Source organism: Natator depressus, chromosome 8 (assembly GCF_965152275.1).
Source record: "Natator depressus isolate rNatDep1 chromosome 8, rNatDep2.hap1, whole genome shotgun sequence".
In the NCBI taxonomy this organism is placed as follows: Eukaryota; Metazoa; Chordata; order Testudines; family Cheloniidae; genus Natator; species Natator depressus.
In genome coordinates this window covers 60469917-60491630 of record NC_134241.1, presented here as the reverse complement: position 1 = coordinate 60491630, position 21714 = coordinate 60469917, and the positions used below count along the sequence as shown (strand labels likewise).

General features: G+C 38.2%; 1 protein-coding gene across 1 annotated transcript in view; it reads right to left on the bottom strand.

Annotated features, from left to right (window-relative positions):
- CDC73 (cell division cycle 73) overlaps positions 1–21714 on the bottom strand; it is a 165369-nt gene that overhangs the window by 6031 nt on the left and 137624 nt on the right. The window contains exons 14-16 of the mRNA XM_074961163.1: positions 9651–9812; positions 7691–7791; positions 1335–1476 (exon numbers count right to left, since the gene is read on the bottom strand). Coding sequence (XP_074817264.1) covers positions 1335–1476; positions 7691–7791; positions 9651–9812 — 405 coding nt within the window. The remainder of the gene's footprint in view (positions 1–1334; positions 1477–7690; positions 7792–9650; positions 9813–21714) is intronic.

The window sequence follows — 21714 nt, the reverse complement described above, 5'->3', positions numbered from 1 at the left end:
AAGGGTAAACACCTTTAAAATCCCTCCTGGCCAGAGGAAAAACCCTTTCACCTGTAAAGGGTTAAGAAGCTAGGATGGGGAGGGGGGGAGGAGAGACACGGGGGCGGGGGGGACAAAGGGTTCTCTCTGTCTGTGTGATGCTTTTGTCGGGAACAGAAAAGGAATGGAGTCTTAGAACTTAGTAAGTAATCTAGTTAGATTCTGTTTTGTTTAAATGGCTGATAAAGTAAGTTGTGCTGAATGGAATGTATATTCCTGTTTTTGTGTCTTTTTGTAACTTAAGGTTTTGCCTAGAGGGATTCTCTATGTTTTGAATCTGATTACCCTGTAAGGTATTTACCATCCTGATTTTACAGAGGTGATTCTTTTACTTTTTCTTCAATTAAAATTCTTCTTTTAAGAACCTGATTGCTTTTTCATTCTTCTTAAGATCCAAAGGTTTGGGTCTGTGTTCACGTATGCAAATTGGTGAGGATTTTTAATCAAGCCTTGTAGGGTGTAGGGTTTGGGGAGGTGTAGGGTTTGGGGAGGATTTTGGGGGGGAAAGACGTTTCCAAGCGGGCTCTTTCCCTGTTATATATTTATTTGTTAGACGCTTGGTGGTGGCAGCAATAAAGTCCAAGGGCAAAAGGTAAATAGTCGGTACCTTGGGGAAGTTTTAACCTAAGCTGGTAAAAATAAGCTTAGGGGGTTTTCATGCAGGTCCCCACATCTGTACCCTAGAGTTCAGAGTGGGGAAGGAACCTTGACAATGTTGATGGGGAGATACAAGAATAAAGTTTGGAAATGAGTGATTTCACTGGGGTTTTCAGAGAAGCCTGAAGGAATTCTAACTTCAATGGGATTTAGGTGCCTTAGGCAGTTTTGAAAATCCCAGCCTTAATTGTTTAAATATTTTGCTGTTAAACAATCACAGTATCAAAAACAAACTGAAGTTACACATTGATACAATAGACTCATCTGTTTTCTTAACGTTTATTGAACTGCCGCATGGGAAATTGTTCATAAGACTTGTTCCTCAAGCTCCTTCTCTACATTATGAAAAAACTGTAGGTATGGACTTAGTATTAGTAGATGGTTTAGTAGCAGCTTTACTGTCACACACTTGAATTAAACTGACACTTTTCATTCCAAAAAGATTGGCTATTCCCCCTCGGTCTATCTGTACTTTTTCTGCCCATTTAAGGTGGCTTTGCAGCGCCATTATCATGAATAGCAAGCAGTATTTTGTCTCCAAGCTATTGCTTGGATCTTTTTAAAACATACAATTTCCTTGACACCTTACTCTCCCTCCCCACAAAAAACTCAGAGTAAAAGCTTTTCAGCATATTTACCTGTCCAAAGTTTCCCAGAAACGTAGGAATACTGGTCTGTCCAAGTGCCGTTTGTGATAACTTAATTCTAATACTGTCACATCCCATTTCTGTACATTTGGATCCAGACGTACTTCATCATACTTGAGATGGAAAGCTTTAACTACAGGACGCAAGAAAGCAACAGTTAGATTATAATCCTGAGTTTACATTATAGGATCATCCTCATTGGACAAAACGAAAATTCTTCACAGTTATGAATGCACACCAGAAAACGTAATTAAGGACACACAGCCATGTCTACATATGGGATCCATGACCCAACTCTGTATATATCATAATAGCAATGCTATGATTATGGGTGAGGTGGCAGTCCCTAGCTTTAATGCACATAGATTCTTGGAAAAATAGCTCGTTGAGCTGAATTCAAGTCAAATGCAATTTTTGGGAGGGAACTGACATTCTATTTGGCCATTTCTGAGCTGTCCCAAGATGTAAATCAGTAAACCAAACCTTTTTGAAGCCATCTTGATTGTTTAATGGATGTCTATGCAGCAACCTGAGTTGCTTGAAAGTGAACTACTAGGGGGACATTTAGTTTGCATAAATTTAACTTTGTATTTTACATAAACAATCCTCTGCACAGTAAATCTATTAGCCTACATGAACTAGTTATTTTGACTCAGTGCAAAAGCATTAATTTTCTGAACACTATAGAGGTCAATAAAATAATCTAAAGAAAGGAAAATAGCATTGCTTTACTCAGTAGCCTGCTAGAATTACTTAGAACAAGGATGCAGATCCAGTAGTAGGATTCTTGTTATGTTCTGTGTTCACGTTATTTCCCTCCCAGAAGCAGAATCCTCCTCCTTTTCCTCCCCTTATCACAACTGCTCTGTCTTAGGGTATGTTTATACTACCAGCCAGATCGGAGGGCAGCGATCGATTCAGAGGGGCTCAATTTATCACGTCTAGAATGGACACGATAAATTGACCCCCGAGCGCTCTCCCGTTGACTCCTGTACTCCAGCGCTGCCAAAGGAGCAGGCAGAGTAGACGGGGAAGCGGCAGCAGTCGACTCACCACAGCGAAGACACCGCGGTGAGTAGGTCTAAGTACATCGACTTCAGCTACGTTTTTCACATAGCTGGAGTTGCATAACTTAGATTGATCCCCCGCCCCCAGTGCAGACCAGGCCTGAGTGTGTACATTTGAGGTTGAGTTTTTAACTTCAAATACCATACAACTATATAGTAGGATTCCGCCTCCCTCTCCAGGCTGTTGCCTTCTCTCCAGGCTTGCTTCACTTCTTATTACTGACGTCTACTGAAGACATAATGCAGCGTTTATCAGAGCTGAGACTCTTGGACCCATTACAACACTTTGTTACATTGATGCACAAGTAGTGACCACCAGACCTTTTATTCTGTACTACAGCTGCTGCTCCATCCTGTCAAAGAAGAGTACTGCTCTCACACTGCTGCTGTTGTGGGTAGCCACAGATCTGAATAGTGCTACCCTGTTCAGTATCAGCATTCCTGTGGGTGGCTCTTGTCATGAACTGAGCACTCTGATAATAGTAGCAAGATAATATTCACTGTTTACATATTAATCTGTATAAATGGTATCTTATGCTGTGATTTCATCAGATCTCAAATTATTTTATGTCAGTCCCAATCAATATTATAATAGAACTCCAAGGTAACCCTAAGGTGCTGCAGGAAGTGTTTTTAATGTTTCAGTGGCGGACACTTACTTCTGAGCTGGTACTTGGCTAATGCACCAACATGACATTAAGAGACACTATGCTATTGGAAGTGCTGTCTCTTGGGGATTACATAAAACCTAAGAACTGACCATAGTATTAAATACACACACACACACACTCACTCACTCACTCACTCACTCCATGGTATTATTTTGCAATAGTAGGGAAGTTACCTGTCTCTCTTGGCCAAATTCCAATTTAGATATTACATCCAGTCTTTAATATTTAAAATTACCCCTGCAACTTCAACTTGATAAGATATTCTGATGCATTTCCTGTCCTAAATGGTCTAACTTTGCTTTGGTGTTCAACAAATGCTGCACTCCAACCCAGAAGGGAATTAATTTAACTGGGGGTTAGGTACACGAATAGACAGACACATGGTTTTCATAAAGTCTTTGCGTACTTTGATATGACAGCAACTAAAGTAACACAGTCACTTAGATACAGTATATCTATAGTCTACAAATAGAAAAAGTCAAAACTAACAGTTCAGAATCTACAGTGTGCTTCCAGTTCACATTTGTCGGTTTTTCAAGAGGATTTTATAGAATTTGATTTCTTATTTGAAATTACGACTAAAATAAAAAGGTTGTGATTCAGAAAGAGCTGAGACCATATGAACTGCTTATGCTACACTGGATCAGTGGTCCATTTAGTCTATTATCTTGTTGCCAACAGTGGAGAATGTTGGACCCTTCAGAAAAGCATCAGCCCCTGCCTTCCACCACACATGTAATTGTGGAATACAGGAGCAGAGAAGGGAGATTTCTTAGGCATGAGAACTGATAACCTAGGTCCAGGATAAAATTACAAGGTTTAACTGTACATGCTACTCAGTTCAAATCTCCAATCTCAAATGCCTAAGCTACAATATTTGCCTTAATATCCTGCAGAAGGTAGTTCCACAGACTAATAACGTGCACTGAAGATTACTTCATTCCATTTTATTAAGTTTGCAGCCTTTTGAGTTATTTTCCATGCTTGTAGTATAGGAGAAGAAGAAGAGGAACATCTGACCAGACTTTTCTATGTAATTATTTTATATAACTCTAGCTTGCAGTTTTCTTGTCCAGTGCACCAGCCCTTAATCTTTCCTTCCCACCCAAATCTTTAACCAAACTGGGCTAGTCATTGTCATTGCCCTCCTCTGTCCATGGGTCATTCTGTAGCAAGATGTACCTAAGCGCTTGAAAAATGTAAACTTACAACACTAACTTATGCACAAAATAAGTGTCTCAGGCTGGCCTTTTTTGTACAAAAGTTCTCATTTCTTTGTATTAGACAATTAAGAAGTTGCTTCAATAAATAAGTCACCTTATGTAAGAAACTGTCAAGTCAACTTCAAACCTTTTGAATAAAGGCTGAGAATGAATAAAGCTAGTTTTTTCATATCAAATGATGCCAAGCCTTTCACAATAAGCAGATAAACAGAATAGATAATTGCATACCAAGGCTATGCATTTACAAAGAAAATCTCTGAATGTTAAAGAGAACCTTTGAGTTAAGGTTAAAGATTACTGAATGAAAGTCAACCCACTAAAACTGACCTTCAGGTTCAACAGAAGCGCATTAACATGTTATAGCAGGAAGACCTTTAAAATGGCATTCAAATAAAATATTTATGTAGATTAAAATGGCAAAATATTCAACTTTTCATTTGAAATGTCCATTTATGGATGTAAAGAGTACACAGGTAAGAAAATTGTTATTTTTATATGAGTGTCAGTCCAAAAATAGAGTCAAAACAGTTTCACAAGAAGGGCCAAAAACTGTAGAATGAAAAGAATACAAGGGATAAGGAGAGTAATATTTTAAGCGCCATTCATGAAACTTTACAGGATTTTAACCAGCATAAAGTGACCGAGATAGTAAAACTAGTTTGATGTGATCTGGGTATAGTCTAATCCATGATTTACTACATGCATTTAGATCAATTTGCTTAGATTTTATGGCAATCAACTTCTTATTTTCCAAAATTTCAATCTACATTAAACAGCTTTAAATCTCTGTTAATCGTCATTCTGGAAGTGGGCCAGCTTGCCTCTGACAGCTTTTAGCTCCTGTAAATGCTGACAGATTACAGGTTAGATAATGGACTGGTGCAGAAGCTGCTGATCATATTTAGTTAGGCTGTTAAAGAGATTGTGTAAGGGCAAAATGATAAATGGAGCCAGAATAGCAGGTAGAAACAGCCAGCACTCACTCTTTTGAATAGCCCAGAAAATACTAAGTAGCTTGTTTGGAAGATGGAATAAAGCTCTTGTAGGAAGATCTAGATATATTCTTTTTCAGGAAAATATTTTTGAAATATCTGGCATATGAGGCAATCTGGTGCATTTCTAAGGTTAAAAACGAAGTTTGCTTTTCAGAAGTACTTTTATGAGCCAGGGAGAAAAGTAATCACATTCCCCTTTCAATTTGAACACATGTATGTCTCTTAGACAGACAGACAACACACTGTATGTTGTACTCTCATAATCCTGTCTTAGTTTGTGCCTTCAGACTAAACTCTTCGAGCCAGGGACGTTTTTCTGGCATAGCTTACTGAGTTATTCCTTTTCCTCTTTCATTTTCAGTGCCTACTGTTAACTTGTCCCTTTTTTCTCTTTCACGCTTTCCTTTCTCCATAATGAGCGCCCTTCATGTTCTCAGCTCTCATTCCTCTCCCTCAGTCTTGCTTCTTTTTCTCAATTAGCATCCTCTCCCTCATTTCTCTTCACCAACTCACTACTCTCTTCTTGCCTCGACTAGGGCTGTGGTAGCAGGATCTAGGGATTTTTAACTATAGCTCAGAAAACACAGGGCAAGACTGACTGAGTGTGTGTGTGTGTGTGTGTGTTTAGGGGTGAAGAGGAAGGCTGTAGCAACAACGCAGGGTGGATATAAATCAATGATTTTTTGATTGTTGTTTAAATTATAGTAAGCGTTTCTTTTTACAAATAAACCTGTTTAAAATGAAATACGAATTTAATACGAAATCTCTTAAGGCCTAAATATATAATCTCTTAAAACATTTAAATAAAATAAATAAGTATGCTGTTTTGTGTGTTTAATTAAACTCCAGCTACCATTCTAATGCAACTTGACACAAATCATGAGCAAAGAGTTAATTATCCAGTAGTAAAGTAGTAAATTATCATTCACCACTTTCTAACATACTAAAAACACAGTTGTTAAGCATCTGAAAATATTAGGCTATATAATTGCTTAAATAAAAGTATATAGTTATAGTGTTCCCTCCTAGGTACCAAGATGATGTACCAAATCTAGTGTAAAGGCTGTTTTTAGATGTAAACCAACGTGTTTTAACAATTATATCAGCGAATGAGAATGCACCTTTCTGTAGAAAATAACTGAAGTATAAATGAAAATGCTGATTAAAACGGATTTAAATTGAGATTTTCCACTGCAGATTTAAATCACTCAATCCACCTGCAACAGCAGCAGGGAGTGGGATCAGATCAGAAGCAGTAGAGGCCTGGAGTTTCGTTAGATGTTGCTCCACATGTTGCAGTCAGAAGAGTAAGCATCAGTTTGTGCTTGCCCATGTAAGCGAACAGCACTGGCCTCAAGGCACACTAGGCAAATTCCTGGTCGCAAAGAGGTCTAAATCCAGGGCCTGCTATGATCAAATATCAGCAGACTAACTGCCTTTCATCTAGCTTGTATCTGAGAAGTAGCTTTACCTATGTCAGAGCTTAAAGTTTTAGGAAGACATCTTATTTTATACAAATGCTGTGTTTATACAATACACATAGCAAAATACAAACGGACTTAACCCATCCATGACAAGTACTGGAATCTGCGGGGGGGACGGGAGAGAGAGGTTGTAACCCTGGAATGCTCTACATTTTAGGGCATTTGTCAGAACGGAAAAAATGCAGACTTGTGCACTTGCTATTTCAGAAACAACTGGTGAGTACTGTGAACTTCATGAAGCAGCAAGATTTCTAGGAGTTGCTGGGTTGGGGTGGAGGGATGTTACTGGGCTGTCTTGGAGTAAATGAAAAGGGAAGTTGTCTGATGGTCCTAGGATGACCAGGCAGCAAATGTGAAAAATCGGGATGGGGATGGAGGGTAATAGAAGGCTATATAAGAAAAAGACCCAAAAATCAGGACTCTCCCTATAAAATCAGGACATCTGGTGACCCTCGATGGTCCCTGCCTGGGTGAAGGCTAGGAGGAGGAGCAGTTCTGTAACAGCAAACCACCTTCTCAAGGAAGATTCGGAGCTCAGACTTAGTGAACATGTTATCAGTGTTTCTGGGGGTAAAGAGAAACCAGAGAGGTTTGAGCCACTCAGGGGTCTCCCAGAAGTGGAACAGAAGCCAATTGCTCTGTAGCAACAGCTCCCTCATCTTCAAGAAATCTACCTTTCTGAAAAACTTGTTTTCCTGAAGAGGTGTGGAAGAAGCCAGCGTGCTAGTTCATTTCCTGGAGGAGAGAGAGCTGCAGAGAGCAAGAGCTATACTTGCCAACGGTGCCAAGGCACTAGCTCCCTACCACATCCAAATCCCATAACACTCCCAGCCAAACCTGAACTATTGGTAAGTATGCACTGATGATAGAAACATGTAAGAGCATTTATCTGTAACCAGAAGCTTACTTTTTGCAAAAATATCAACAGGGGATCCATCGGGCAATAGCCATGGCCAGCCTTTGAACTGCCAAGCAGGACCCTGAACAAACACCGCGACTACACGGTCCCTATAAATAAAGGAGAAGGAGAAACACACACATTAAAGGACTTAAGCTTTTAGTCACTGTAAATTCCTAAAAGGAAAAAAAAATCTCAATTATTTATATGAGACAGGTTGCTGTCAACACTACTGTGAGGAAAGGATCGTACATTAACATAGTTTCTCTTTATAATGTCACTGTTATAGCACATTAATGACGGCTGTACTTCCAATACAGCTGCTTTTTCCACATGCAAGTCTCTTCAGCATTAACACACTATTTTTGTATGTAATATTTCTGGACTTCATGTCTGCTTTTTGTTGTATGCAGCTCAATTTCAAATTTTGTATTTATCAGAAAGCAAATCCTGTTCATTTCTTGAGATTACTGTTTAGGGTTTTTTTAAAATGCTTTGGAATTTAAAAGAAAATCCCCTATGAATTGTATTGTAAACTAAATTGAGATGTAGCAATTTAAAAATGCTTATTCAGCACATACTTTAAACTTTAATACAAAAAGTTCATTGCAACAGGATAGACAGCTGCAACAATTTAACCTACATTTTCGAAGTGCACTTTTAATGAGTATATGCAACTACCACCTGTAGTCTAAGAAAAATCTATTCACTGTTAATACAGAAGATAAAGTTCACATACAGCAAGTTCTTTGGGACAGGTATTGTCTCTTTGCCATGCATTTGTACAGCAATAGGGCTCAGGTCTCTAAGCACGACCACATTAGGAATTGGATTATGGGATTATTTATTTATAAATTTACATTATTGTAAGGATTTCAAAACCCCAATGAAGAAAAATAATCAGGTCTCTGAAATGATAAAAACACAAGGCTATACACTTAAAAAAACATTTCTCATATTAGCTGTTACAAAGTTGAAACAATAAAACTTTAACATTAATTCCCTAACACTGATTCCACTCTGGGAAATCAATCACAAAGACGGCTTTACCTTTGTCAAAAATGTTTACGGTCTACTGAAGATGCAAGCTGCCTTTTGGTACTTCTGCAGCTATTATTGTTTTCTATTTGCCTGCTGCTCCCAACAGAGAATGCCTAATTCTCTGGAGTGTTAGATCTTATTTCCTTTTAACAGCCTGCTTTGAATGTTACAGACCACTAGGTTTTGTACATGCCTTAAGTATTCTTAAACTGGGAGGACAGAGAAAGAATATTGGTTATTTGATTAATCAATACTAAAGGGTTATCTTTTTACAAACCCTCCTGGAGTGTAAAAGTACTGACAGATACTGTTTCATCTTTTTACAGGCCCTCACAAACGGTTCTGCAGGTTAAACAAACAAACCTATGACACATTTGCAAAAAGATCCCCCTTGACTGGCTCTCCCCCTTCACAGAGCTCCATCTTGAAGCCTATGTCATTGTTTCCGACCATTATGCACATTAGCTTAAAGCTGATGCAATCTTTTGATCCAATCCAGCTTCTTTTTTTTTAAATTTACAGTCAGAAGTATAAGGCCCCAACATTTTACCTTCCAAATAAAATTCAGAAAGATTGGCTATAGACAAGGATTTTTCTTTCAGAGATGCAACATGTTTGAGTAAATTAAGTAATACAGTAGCTCTGATCCTGAACAATTGGAGTGATACTTTCATACTCCTGGAGGGTTTCAAACAAAAAATATGGGATAAGGCAGGAATATTGTTTATATCATTGAAAGATCATAACCTGAAAGGAACAAGTTCCTATATAATTGCTATCCAGCCATTTCTACACACATTTGTTAATGTTTTATGCACCAATTAGCTTGGAGTTATTTTATTAGCTCATTTCAAGATCTGTGTTCTTGTTCTGAAAAAGAGAACTAAACGTGTAAAAAAAATAATTCAAAACAGCAGTTCTGCTTTACCAATCTTGTGGCATAAGTTTCAGAGGTTGGTCTACCACTCGATAAGGTACAGTAACGCTGACTGTTGTGCCCCCAGGCTGCATCTGGTCCTTCCTTCTCTGTATTAAAGTTTCATTTTCTCGTTGACAGCCTTGTTTTTTCTTTTCATCTGATGGTACAAACCTAGGGAACAAAGAGGCACTTAGCAGATCCATGTTATTTGTTTGCTTTAGTCAACAAGGAAAGTAAGCAAACCATAACCTCTTCTAATAATGCAAGTAATCTGACAAGATCACAAGAAGTTTAACAGGGTTAAAACTATTCTTTAACTTGCTATGCTTTGTCTTTGAAATGCCTCTGTATAGCAGAAGGGCATGCTAACAAAGCTTGATCATTAACTAAATCTCTAATTTTACAATAATTTTCTTGGAACATAGGTGATTTAAGTATTTTTAGTAGCAAAACAAAAATCGAAGTATTCATATCTGGAGATTTTGCGCTACATATTTATGGATTTAAGTATGTATTTAGATGGTTTGTGTCATAAAAAAAGGTCTATCAGATCTTTGTCCCAGACATGCAAGAAGAGAGATAAGATGCCAGCGATGTGGTTTAATTAGGCCACAACTTTATTAACGTAACTCATATGGGCAATATCCAGCAATAACTTATTCAATGCACGTCATCGCTACTTCCTTAATCATTTCCACCTATTTAAGAACGGTCATCTGTCCCCCACCCAGTACTGGTCCCAGATAGTCTTTGGGATTCCACCACCCTCCTCTCATGTGACGGTTAACCTCTAGGGGAACAGGGTTGTCTCCCATCCTGTTCCAGATATTAGGAGACCCAACCCCATTTCACAGCATTCTATGGAAGATGTGAATTTAGGCCTCCAAAATTCTTGAAGACTTAGGCATTAACCCGAAATTCCTTTGAGAATCGATTACATTAATTATACACATCTACAGACAATGGACTATACAAATCTTTGCTGACAGTAACATAGAACTTTGATATAACACCACCTTGTAAATATATATTGTGAATTCAAACCATGGAGCCATTATGCTCATCAATCAATACATACTGTAGCACAAAGGGTTCTAACAAATACTGATCATTTCATTTGAATAAATACCAACACCATAAAGATCAAATTCAAATTATATAGAACTTCTTTCTTTCCACTAGTTTTAAGTCAGTGCTTGCTGGCAGGACGTGGCCTTCCATGGCCAGTGATAGTACAACTAAAGAAATCCAGTAGTTATTGTAATCCTCAACTCCTGAATGCAACAGCAGTCACAGTCTTTGTATTTATGTCAGGATTTTTATGTTTTTGAAAACAGCACTCTTAAAACTACAATTAAATTGCATCTTAAACACAAAGGGCTATTTAAACAATTGTGACCACTCATGGGTCACCCTATGAGACCATCATGAGTTCTTATTTCCTGAAGTACAGATGGTTACTAGCAGTTTGACTACAGGGAGCAGAGCTGATTTTTGAAAATCGAAGTGCGAGCTGTTGCCACACCTCTGGGGCCTGCCCACTTACATACATGTGATGCTCTGGATAGGAAGTCAGAAAGCCATGGCAACAACAGGGGGACACCAGCAGTTTACCCACAACAAGAATTTAAGTAACATCATTAAGCTTGTTGGTGCAGATTTTATAGCTTTTGGCTACAGGGACTTGATTCTATCCATCAAAATTATGTCTTAGCAAGGACCAAAAAATTTGAATTTTTATCATAATGCTGAAGTTAAAGATTTTTTTTTATTTTTCATCTAGTTAGATGGTGAGTACTGATAAGACAGAGATGAAATATTTAACTCAATACTACAATTCTGGATTTTTGAATGCCTAGTTGAGGTTTTGGGGTCTCCCCCCAAAACATTATGCTCAATTATGCATGAAAAACTAAGATGATAGGATTCTCATGTCTTAGATAATCTCTTAAGGAGAAAATATATCTTCCTAGCCCCGGTCCTAAAATGCTCCATACATTTGAAATAGTCTCTATCTTGCTGTTAAATAAAATGCATGGAGCAGTTTGAAGAACTGTGGTTTTAGATCCCAATCATAAATAAATAAATGTATATAGTAGTAATATATATATTATATCGTGCTTTTAATCAGTAGACCCCAACATGCTTTACAAAGGAGGCATCAGTGTCCCATCTGGAGACAGGACAACTGAGGCACAGAAATGAAGTCAGGAGTCTATCCAGAGGTCAGTGACAGAGCTGAGGATAGAACCCAGGTCTCCTAGTCCCAGTGCAGAGCTCTAACTACTAGGAAACATTGCATCTCCAAACTATAAATATTTTATACTAGTAATTACAACAGTTGGGGAAAAAAATTTCAGTTTCAATTTCTGTCTCCAAAAAATGCATATTTGGGATGATCAAAACATTTTGTGAATTTGTGTCAATTTTGGCAAATTGTTTCAAAGAATTTTTTTCATATCATAATGAACCATTTCAACATTTTCAAAATGAAACTTTCAAATTTTTGAACTAGATTCACAAGGAAACTTAGGCCCCCATTCTCAAAGCCCTGAACAAGGAAGAGATGGTGGTGGTGCCCCCTTACACCACATAGTCCAGGCAGCACTCACCTGTGCTGGGGGAATGTGAAAGATTAAGATTTGAATCCCCACTCTAAAGCAGGAACTTGAACCCACTGCACCCCAGGTGAGCAGGATGGATAAAAACTGATGATGTTGTTACAAACAGAACACTAGATTTTTTTTAAATTTAACCCTATTCAACATTAAATCTATGTTAAGGCCTACATATATTAAAATAATTAAATTAAAAACAAAATTTAATATTAAAGCATGTTTGCAATCAAGCTGGAAAGAAGGGGAAATCCCTGAATGGGTGAAAGTCACTAGCTAAGCACCTGGAATTAGAGTTCATTGAAGTGTTAAACCAGCTTTTGACAGCAACAGACTCTTCTACAGCTGCAGAGAATATCTTTTCAGTTTATTCAACTAGTTCACCTCAGTGACTAGTACATTTAAAGTTAAGAAGAAACCAGTTGGGAATTGAAAAACAGGAAAGCTTACCTTCTTCCAACCTACAAATAAGAAGTAGGTGTGAGAGGGTGAGATCTGCTAGTTCTAAAATCTTGAAGGACATAGTGACCAGAAACAAATCAGTTTAAATCACTAGTTACAAATAATACTTTTCTGGTTTAATCAGTTCCTTTTAAATGCAAACATGTTTTGATAAAAAAATATCTTTGCATGTAAAGTAGTTTCATTTAATAAAAGTCTAAAGTGCTGTTTTTGTGCATTTTAATGGAATTTGGATTTCTTTAGAGCTTGAAACAAAATCAGAAGTAAAACATTCTGGTCTAATAAATAAGAAATGCATTCATTGTTCACCATCTTCTAACATGATAAAAAATTAAGTATCTGAATAAATGTAAGTTAAGCTATACAACTGCATAAAAGAGTATATAGACAGTGCAGCTTCCCAGTTAGCAAAAAGCAGCATCAAATTTCGTATACAGGCTATATTTAGTTGCAAATGAACATATTATAATGGTTTTCAACTAATGAAAAAAAATCAATTTTTTTTAGGAAAATAACTAAAAAGTACAAATGCAAAACAAGATTAAAATAAATTTAAATCAAGGTTTCCATCTTGAACATTTAAATCATCATTTAAATCTGTGATTTAAATTGCTTCGACCCTGCAGGTATGTGCTCTAACCACAAGGTATCCTGGGGTAGGGGTCTCAATCTCTCCTGTTGGAGTTGTCCTACTTTGTAGACAAATTTAAATTTCATTGGGCAAGAAAAAGAAAGGATGAGACTCTAAATGGTGGTTAAAGCAATCACCTGGGATAGAGGACACCCGGGTTCCAGTCCTCACTCCCATTAATATTTACTGCCCACACCCCCATCCCTTCTCGGTTTTGTGAATGACGCCTAAGGGTATGTCTAACACTGCAATTAGACACCAGCAACTGGCCCATGCCAGCTGACTCAGACTCACAAGGCACCAGCTAAGGGACTGTTCATCTGCAGTGTAGACATTCAGGCTCAGGCTGGAGTTCCCATGTGAATCTAGCCTTGTTTCCAAATTCCCTTTGTTTTTATTAAAAATGGTGAAAACTTCCCAAAATCAAAACAGAAATCCTTTCACAGAATCATAGAATATCAGGGTTGGAAGGGACCCCAGAAGGTCATCTAGTCCAACCCCCTGCTCGAAGCAGGACCAATTCCCAGTTAAATCATCCCAGCCAGGGCTTTGTCAAGCCTGACCTTAAAAACCTCTAAGGAAGGAGATTCTACCACCTCCCGAGGTAACGCATTCCAGTGTTTCACCACCCTCTTAGTGAAAAAGTTTTTCCTAATATCCAATCTAAACCTCCCCCATTGCAACTTGAGACCATTACTCCTCGTTCTGTCATCTGCTACCATTGAGAACAGTCTAGAGCCATCCTCTTTGGAACCCCCTTTCAGGTAGTTGAAAGCAGCTATCAAATCCCCCCTCATTCTTCTCTTCCGCAGACTAAACAATCCCAGCTCCCTCAGCCTCTCTTCATAAGTCATGTGCTCTAGACCCCTAATCATTTTTGTTGCCCTTCGCTGGACTCTCTCCAATTTATCCACATCCTTCTTGTAGTGTGGGGCCCAGCGTATCTACCACTCCTCCCAGTTTAGTATCATCTGCAAATTTGCTGAGAGTGCAATCCACACCATCCTCCAGATCATTTATGAAGATATTGAACAAAACCGGCCCCAGGACCGACCCCTGGGGCACTCCACTTGACACCGGCTGCCAACTAGACATGGAGCCATTGATCACTACCCGTTGAGCCCGACAATCTAGCCAGCTTTCTACCCACCTTATAGTGCATTCATCTAGCCCATACTTCCTTAACTTTCAGATTTGCTAAAAGTTGCAAAAAATTTTGGTTTCAGGTTGACCCAAAACTATTCCCCCTTTTCCCCTCAGAACTGCCAACAATCTGAAAAATCAGTAATTCAAATACCTTAAACAGCAATTATGGTTGATGTTGGATTCTTAGTTCCACAGCTAGCGAAACACGTATTTTTTGTGTAATTACAAATCTTTAAAAAAGAAAATCAGAATGTGTTCCACTTTTAATGCCAAGATAAATTAGAAGTTGTGGTGCCAAATTTTAGAACATATTATCGTGTACATAATTAGGAAGATAAATAGCTATAAGAAATAAAGTAACATTTAAAAATGGGCTGCACTCTTATTGTTTCATGGTGATAGAAGAATGTTAAATTAGTTTTTCAATTTTTTCTCCAGCTTAATTTACACATTTGAAAAATCCGATCCTGCTTAGATTGGAAGACAATAACTGTAAATGACTGGAAAACTAGCCAAAAAAGCCAAGATAATGAAAGTTGAAAAACTAAGATGGGAAAAGGATTTTAGTCAGACTGATTATAAATTCTAGCTTTTGTTAACACCTATGTATCTTACCAGTGATCTTCAATGACTAATTAACAGTTTGGAAAAGGAAGTTTGTTTCAGATTCAACACTACCACCTCTCAGAGACCCATAATGAATCTTTCAGCAAAATTAGGGAAGATCAGACTTGACTTTTCTGATGTTTCAAGGAGAAAGTGAAAAAAAAAAATCTACCTCATAGCCTTTCAAGACTTTAATACATTTTAAGACTGTAGAAAAAGGGCACAATCCCAATTTTTAAAATGTACTTTGCAGGTCATCTTTAACAGTACTTGATTGTACTGGAATAGTAAAAAGCTAGAAATGACTAAGAATTGGGAAGTAAAATTAACCAGCATTACAGTGATGTTGATAAAAGTGTTATTCATGAGGCACAAGACAAATTATAATTTATTTTGTCTTGTCTAACGCATGTAACACTATAGAGCACTCTAATCAGAAACGGGGCTGTATAAGGCATCCTGGAAAAACAAAGGACAGATTTTAAAAAGATACCAATTTTTATAAGTATCTTTTATACTCCTCAAAATAGTATAAAATATTTTAAGACATACACATTCTTCTGCTATAGGCTCTGAAATGATTAAACAATGTGAAAGGCAATACATTAAAATATATTTTACTCACTACATCTTATAAGGAAGAAAAATATGGCATACTGGACAACACCACAGTTCTTTATGGAGCAACTCATGGCAACCATCAAATGCTAGAAATGCATTAATAGGCCTCTGATGCTGCCGCTAAGACATCACCATCAGAATCAGTTCAATTTCATTTAAAAGTTATTCTGGAGAATGCTAATCAAGTCGGTATTTCTAACGAGAGATCAATGACCACCACGGCCTCAAAGAAAGTGACTGCATCTGAAAATTCCAAGGTGGGAATGAACAGGACCAAGTGGATTCCACAGTGTAGGTTACAATATTTAAAAGTCTGTTGGGCTAAATCAACCATGATTATGAGAGAATATAGCAACCCAACGTAGACTTACTCATAAACTAAGGATATTAATCTTCTACTATTACTGGATATTACTTGAAGTCTACACCTCCCTCTCCTTCTGCAAATGAATGTGAAGCCCACAGGAAATTTGAACACTGAATAAAGATATCAAGTCATATTTGGAGTCCTATGGCAGCTATTGTGTGTTGATCCGCTGATGCAATCTGTCCGTAAAATCCAGTGGATCTGGGCATTGGGAAATCCTCTGGTGACAACAATCGCAGCAGCTCTTAACACCAGGCACACAGTTCCTGGGCCCCAGTGTAAAGAGATGGCTGAGAAGCCCTTGCATTCAGCAGATTCCCAGCTGCTGGAGTGACTCCCTCAGGGTTGTGGAAGCCAGCTGCAAATTAGGAGCAACTTTTATAACCAAGCACTAGCCTGGTCAGTCCCTTAAAGCCACCACCATCTTCCCTATGCCCCCAGGCTGTTGTCAAGCACAGCTCTGCACATCATAGGATCTGGCTCCATATTCCAAATAGTTCCCTAAAAATAAGCCATTAACCATAATACATCTTTCAAACTAGGGTTGGGCCACTGGTGAAATTGCCAAATAATACCAAAAATGGTCAAATATTTTGAAGTACTAATTTATTAGAAGTGTGACAAAAGAGTAAGACTATGGCCTCAACTAGGATTAGCATTAGAAAGATATTTATGCCTAATCACAAAAAAAACCAAACCCCACCCTAAATTACTTAACTGAGTTTTTTCAGCTCAGAAAAATGTGAAACAATGAAATGAAGTTTAAAAAATTCTTAGTAATGTTAGGATAGCATTTAAATGTGAACACTATTCAGGACTGACCTGCTACAAAAAAAAGCAAAACGAAAACAAACAGAAAAAAGCAGCAACTATAAAAGAAAATATATTTGCATTTGTGCTCGGTAGGCAGCAGGCCAATTCAAGCTTCTTGCTTTTCATTATTATCCTTCACCACCCTCAACTGCTTCATCTATATCATTGTCATCACCAAATTTAATCGGTATCTCCTCCTTCCTCTTCATCTAATGAAATCGAAATTTTGATGTTGTAAAAAACCAAGTTTGTATGGTGAAAAAGTGATGGATTCCCAAAGGGAATCTTATTACTAACACTTTTTAAAACAATCCGTGGAACAAAGCCAAACTTTGCAACGCTGAACTTGAAAGTAAAACGAACCTAGCGGATTTTCATTGTTCAGAAAAATACAAGAAGAAAGCAAACAGTGCATATATAATAAAACTTTCATTTTAAATTAATTTAGTTAGCAGCATAGGACTTTTCGAACACAAGAAACCTTTAGTTTAAGGGTTCATCTACACCAGGGATCGGCAACCTTTGAGATGCGGCCTGCCGGGGAAAGCCGCTGGCGGGCCAGGCCAGTTTGTTTACGTGCAGCGTCCTCAGGTTCGGCCGATCGCAGCTCCCACTGGCTGCGGTTTGCTGTCCCAGGCCAATGGGGGCTGCGGGAAGGGCAGCCAGCACATCCCTTGGCCCGCATCGCTGCCCGCAGCCCCCACTGGCCGGGACAGCAAACCGCAGCTAGTGGGAGCTGCAATCAGCTGAACCGATGGACACTGCAGGTAAACAAACCGGCCCAGCCCAGCCTGCAAGCGGCTTTCCCTGGTGGGCTGCATGCCAGGGGTTGCCAATCCCTGATCTACACCATATGGTCACACCACATGGTTCCATGTGGTAATGCAATGGGGTATTATATTGAAAATGCTACGTTAGAAGAACTTTATGGTGGCCAACTCAAGTACTCAAAACTTAGGAAAGGACAGTGAAACCTTAATTCAGCCTCCTTCAGAGAATGCATGAGACAGTTCTGCCCATCACCACATAGGATGCCCAGTACTGCAAACCCTAAGGATTCCAAAATCTTGGATTCTGCTCTCCAAAATCTTAATTTGGCTTAAAATTCATGAGATTTTAAAATATTAATAAATGTTAGGTTCATTTTATCTTTGGTTTGTGAGTCTTTATGGTTCACGTTCTCGAAGTTCTCTCCCTAACCATGAGGATCAGGAACTTTTTTTTTTTTTTTTTTTTTAATTTTATTAAACAAAATCTGAGATTCTCACATAACATGAATGGAGGAACTGATACCAGGAAACACCGCCAAATATTGTGAGACTTGATGTCACAAAAGTTGGCAACACTCAAAGAGAGAATCTAGCTCTCCCAGGTATTAGTCCAGCCCTTTAAATGCAGAACAAGATTATTTTCTTGCTATACTCTGCCTCATTTATTATCCAGCCTGTGCACTGATGGAAGCAGGATTCCTGCAGAACAAATGTGTAATCAAATTAAAATAATTACAGACTGTATAAAGAAATTTATATCCGACTGCAGTAACCAGATTTTCATATGGAGGGTAATCCAAAGGTCACATGTGCAAATTCAGTTTAGAAGTATCACAGACAGCCACACTTACACTTGAAACGTATTGTATGGTAAACTGAAATCCATTTAGAAGACAAATGTTGTCCATCTTTAACACTCCGTTGCTGTAGTGTACAATAGTGATCAGAGTTATTAAATTACTACAAGTTAGATATGTGACAGACCCAACCTGTGGTTGAAGCACCATTCTTAATTCTACTTTTTAGGCCTAAACATTTCTGTGTTTAACAACTCACTTCAAAATTATTTTAATTGACAGCTCCCCCACAGTTGAAAGTCAGCTGGAGGCTGTGCTATATAATTAATGCGTAATTGAAAGCCTCCTCAATGGCTGTAACCCCTAGCTTACATTGGCTTCAAATCAATTTTGATTTAATGTAAAACTCTGAGTAGTCTCCAATTCATTCCTCCGAGAAACCTATAATGTTGCCTTAATATTCTGAACTACAAAAGGGAAGAGAAGTTAATGGACAACACATACTATACAAAGAACAGAAGAAAAGATGCAGGAAAAATTTAGATCAGACACATACAAGCGGTACATGAATAATTGATATCCTGCAAAAAGAAAAGGAGTACTTGTGGCACCTTAGAGAATAACCAATTTATTTGAGCATAAGCTTTCGTGAGCTACAGCTCACTTCATCAAATAAATTGGTTAGTCTCTAAGGTGCCACAAGTACTCCTTTTCTTTTTGCGAATACAGACTAACACGGCTGCTACTCTGAAACCTGATATCCTGCAGAATGTTTCATACAAACACTGCTGAATTCCAAGCGTCTATATCAATGCAACCACCGTTTTCCAAATCTGATCAAAAGCAAAATAAAATGTGTCAAGTTCATCTCAATTAACTTGCCAAGTTAGTTTTCAGTAACCCTTTACCCAGGCTTTCCAGGAAAGTGGCACAAACCATGTTTCCAGTTATATTCTGAAACAGTGACAAAAGTTAGTCAGTCCAAGGATCTACAGCTTTAATTCCTTAGACTTTCATAGCTACATAAGATGTATTCTATGTCAATGTGGTCCATGCAGAAAGCTGGTACTCGTATACAGACACCAACTTGAAATCTGTTTTTTTTTAAATTAGTTACAGATACTATACCTGCCCCAGAACCACCCCCCCCCACACACACACATTTTTGAGACTTCAAAAATCTCATTCCCTCAACTGTTGCTGTCTGAAATACATACAAAAGGGGTAAATAACCACAGGGGGAAAACAGTTATACTGAGTATATATGAAGTGTTGTCAGATGCACAAAATAAACAACTAAAATATACAGAAAAGTTTTTTTAATCTCTGTTACTAACAGTTAAAACGTTAGTTGAAATGAAATAATACATTTTCAAAGTGAAGTGTGATTTTTAAGCTGACAAACACTTTAAAACACTAAGGGTTGGGTAGAAGCATATACCTACAGCCCTGCACTTAGGACAGTGTTGGAATTAATATTTGAAATTATTAATATTAATATGGAATCCAAACACTAATTTAACCATAAATTCCTTTTTTAAATCTAAAGGTCTTATACAATTGCATTAAACATGCTTGAAGAGCCTAAATAAGTTATTTACTATATCCGAACAGTAACAAAACATTTATAAGCATTTGTTGAAGATTCTTGCAAATGGGCTAAACCCAGGATGCTCAGACTCAGATTGGTTGGCTCCAGCATAGCCAGGAAGGTATAAGCGGTGAACCTTTTAAGAGTTTACTTTTTACACGCTTTAAAAAAACTGATGGCATTGCCAATTACTGACTTCAGCTAAAAATCTATTTGAGACAGTTCACCCTTATTTCCAGCTTTAATCCAGGTAAGATTTACAACCTCCTTTCTCGCCAAGGCCTCCTCTCCTCCTTCTTGCTGACCAACAGTTTGTCTTTTGCACCTGGGTTCACAGAGGCTCTAAATTTTGAGATAACACTGGTGTGTGTGGTGGGAAGGGACATGTTGGCTCATTTTAAGATTTATTTTGTCTTATTCAAAACCATCTGCAGTCACCCCTATTGGTCAGAGCCCTTCTTTTTAGAAACTACCCTTTATTTTGTGAGTTATTCTTTGAACCAGATATACTTCCTACTTCACTCCTTCCGGCCTTTTAATTCATTATTTTCAAGGCCTTCCTTCTACTTGCAAGTCAGGGCCTCTTTATAACACATATATTTCCTTAAAATAACCTTAATTCTTTAATCTCGTATGTATGCTATAGAGAGCATGGTGAGGGACCATTTTATATAAGATGCAGGAGGCACTGTGCTCTAGGATGGTTTAATGCTTCCAGAACCACACTGTAGGCTTGGCATGACACGAATAATTAAACATCGGGGAAGGCTTCATTTTTTGAAAGACAGGATTAGGGAAGTAACTAAATTAGCAGCCTACAGATGGAATGTTTGTGGTAAATTAAGTAAATGGGTCAGCAAGCCAAAAGACAGAATATCTGAGCTAGCTAGGATAAGAGGGGAAACTCCAAGGGAACCTTTTACTAAGAACAAGAAAATAATGGACAAGAGAAGTTGAGAGCATAAAGATGAGGTAAAGAGTAAAGCTGAACATGGACAGGGCATGGACAAAGCATGCTTTACATGGAGATTGGTTCCTGCAAAGTAGCCAAGTCAATCCCAAAACTCGTGATGCAATGTATAGTGAATGTGATGTGTAAATGTATATGACGATATGGGGACTCTGTGTAAGTTTGGATGTATATAGTCAAGTCCCCCACCTTAACATAAGTACCATCTTTCCTTTCCTTGCCAGCTACTACACTTAGTCCAAATTGTGTACTTCAAAGAACAATGCTATTATATGACGAAAAATAAGCAAACTTTACATGTGTGGTATACCCTATACCCACCTCTACATTTGAGTCTGATCAACTCAGCGTGGCTTTGCTTTATGCCAAATAAAAGAGCCTGAGTGACGAGATTGGAGTCAAACTGAGTTCTCAGGGAACCAAGTGGAAGAGATCTCGGAGGCTACTCCAACAGCCGCTTCCAATGCTAGATGAATGGAAGATAAGGAAGAGGGAACAGTAAAGACTGATGGCCCCACCCTCTTGTCCTCACCTTCTTCACTGAAGGTAAGGGCAACAGCAGAGGCTTTGGGATCCTGGCACTCTTGCCCTTCCTTAGGCACCCAAAAGGGCTGGAGCACTCTTCCCCTACAGGACTGATTTCCAAAACAAAGTATGCACAGGGCCACAGAAACCTATTTTGGA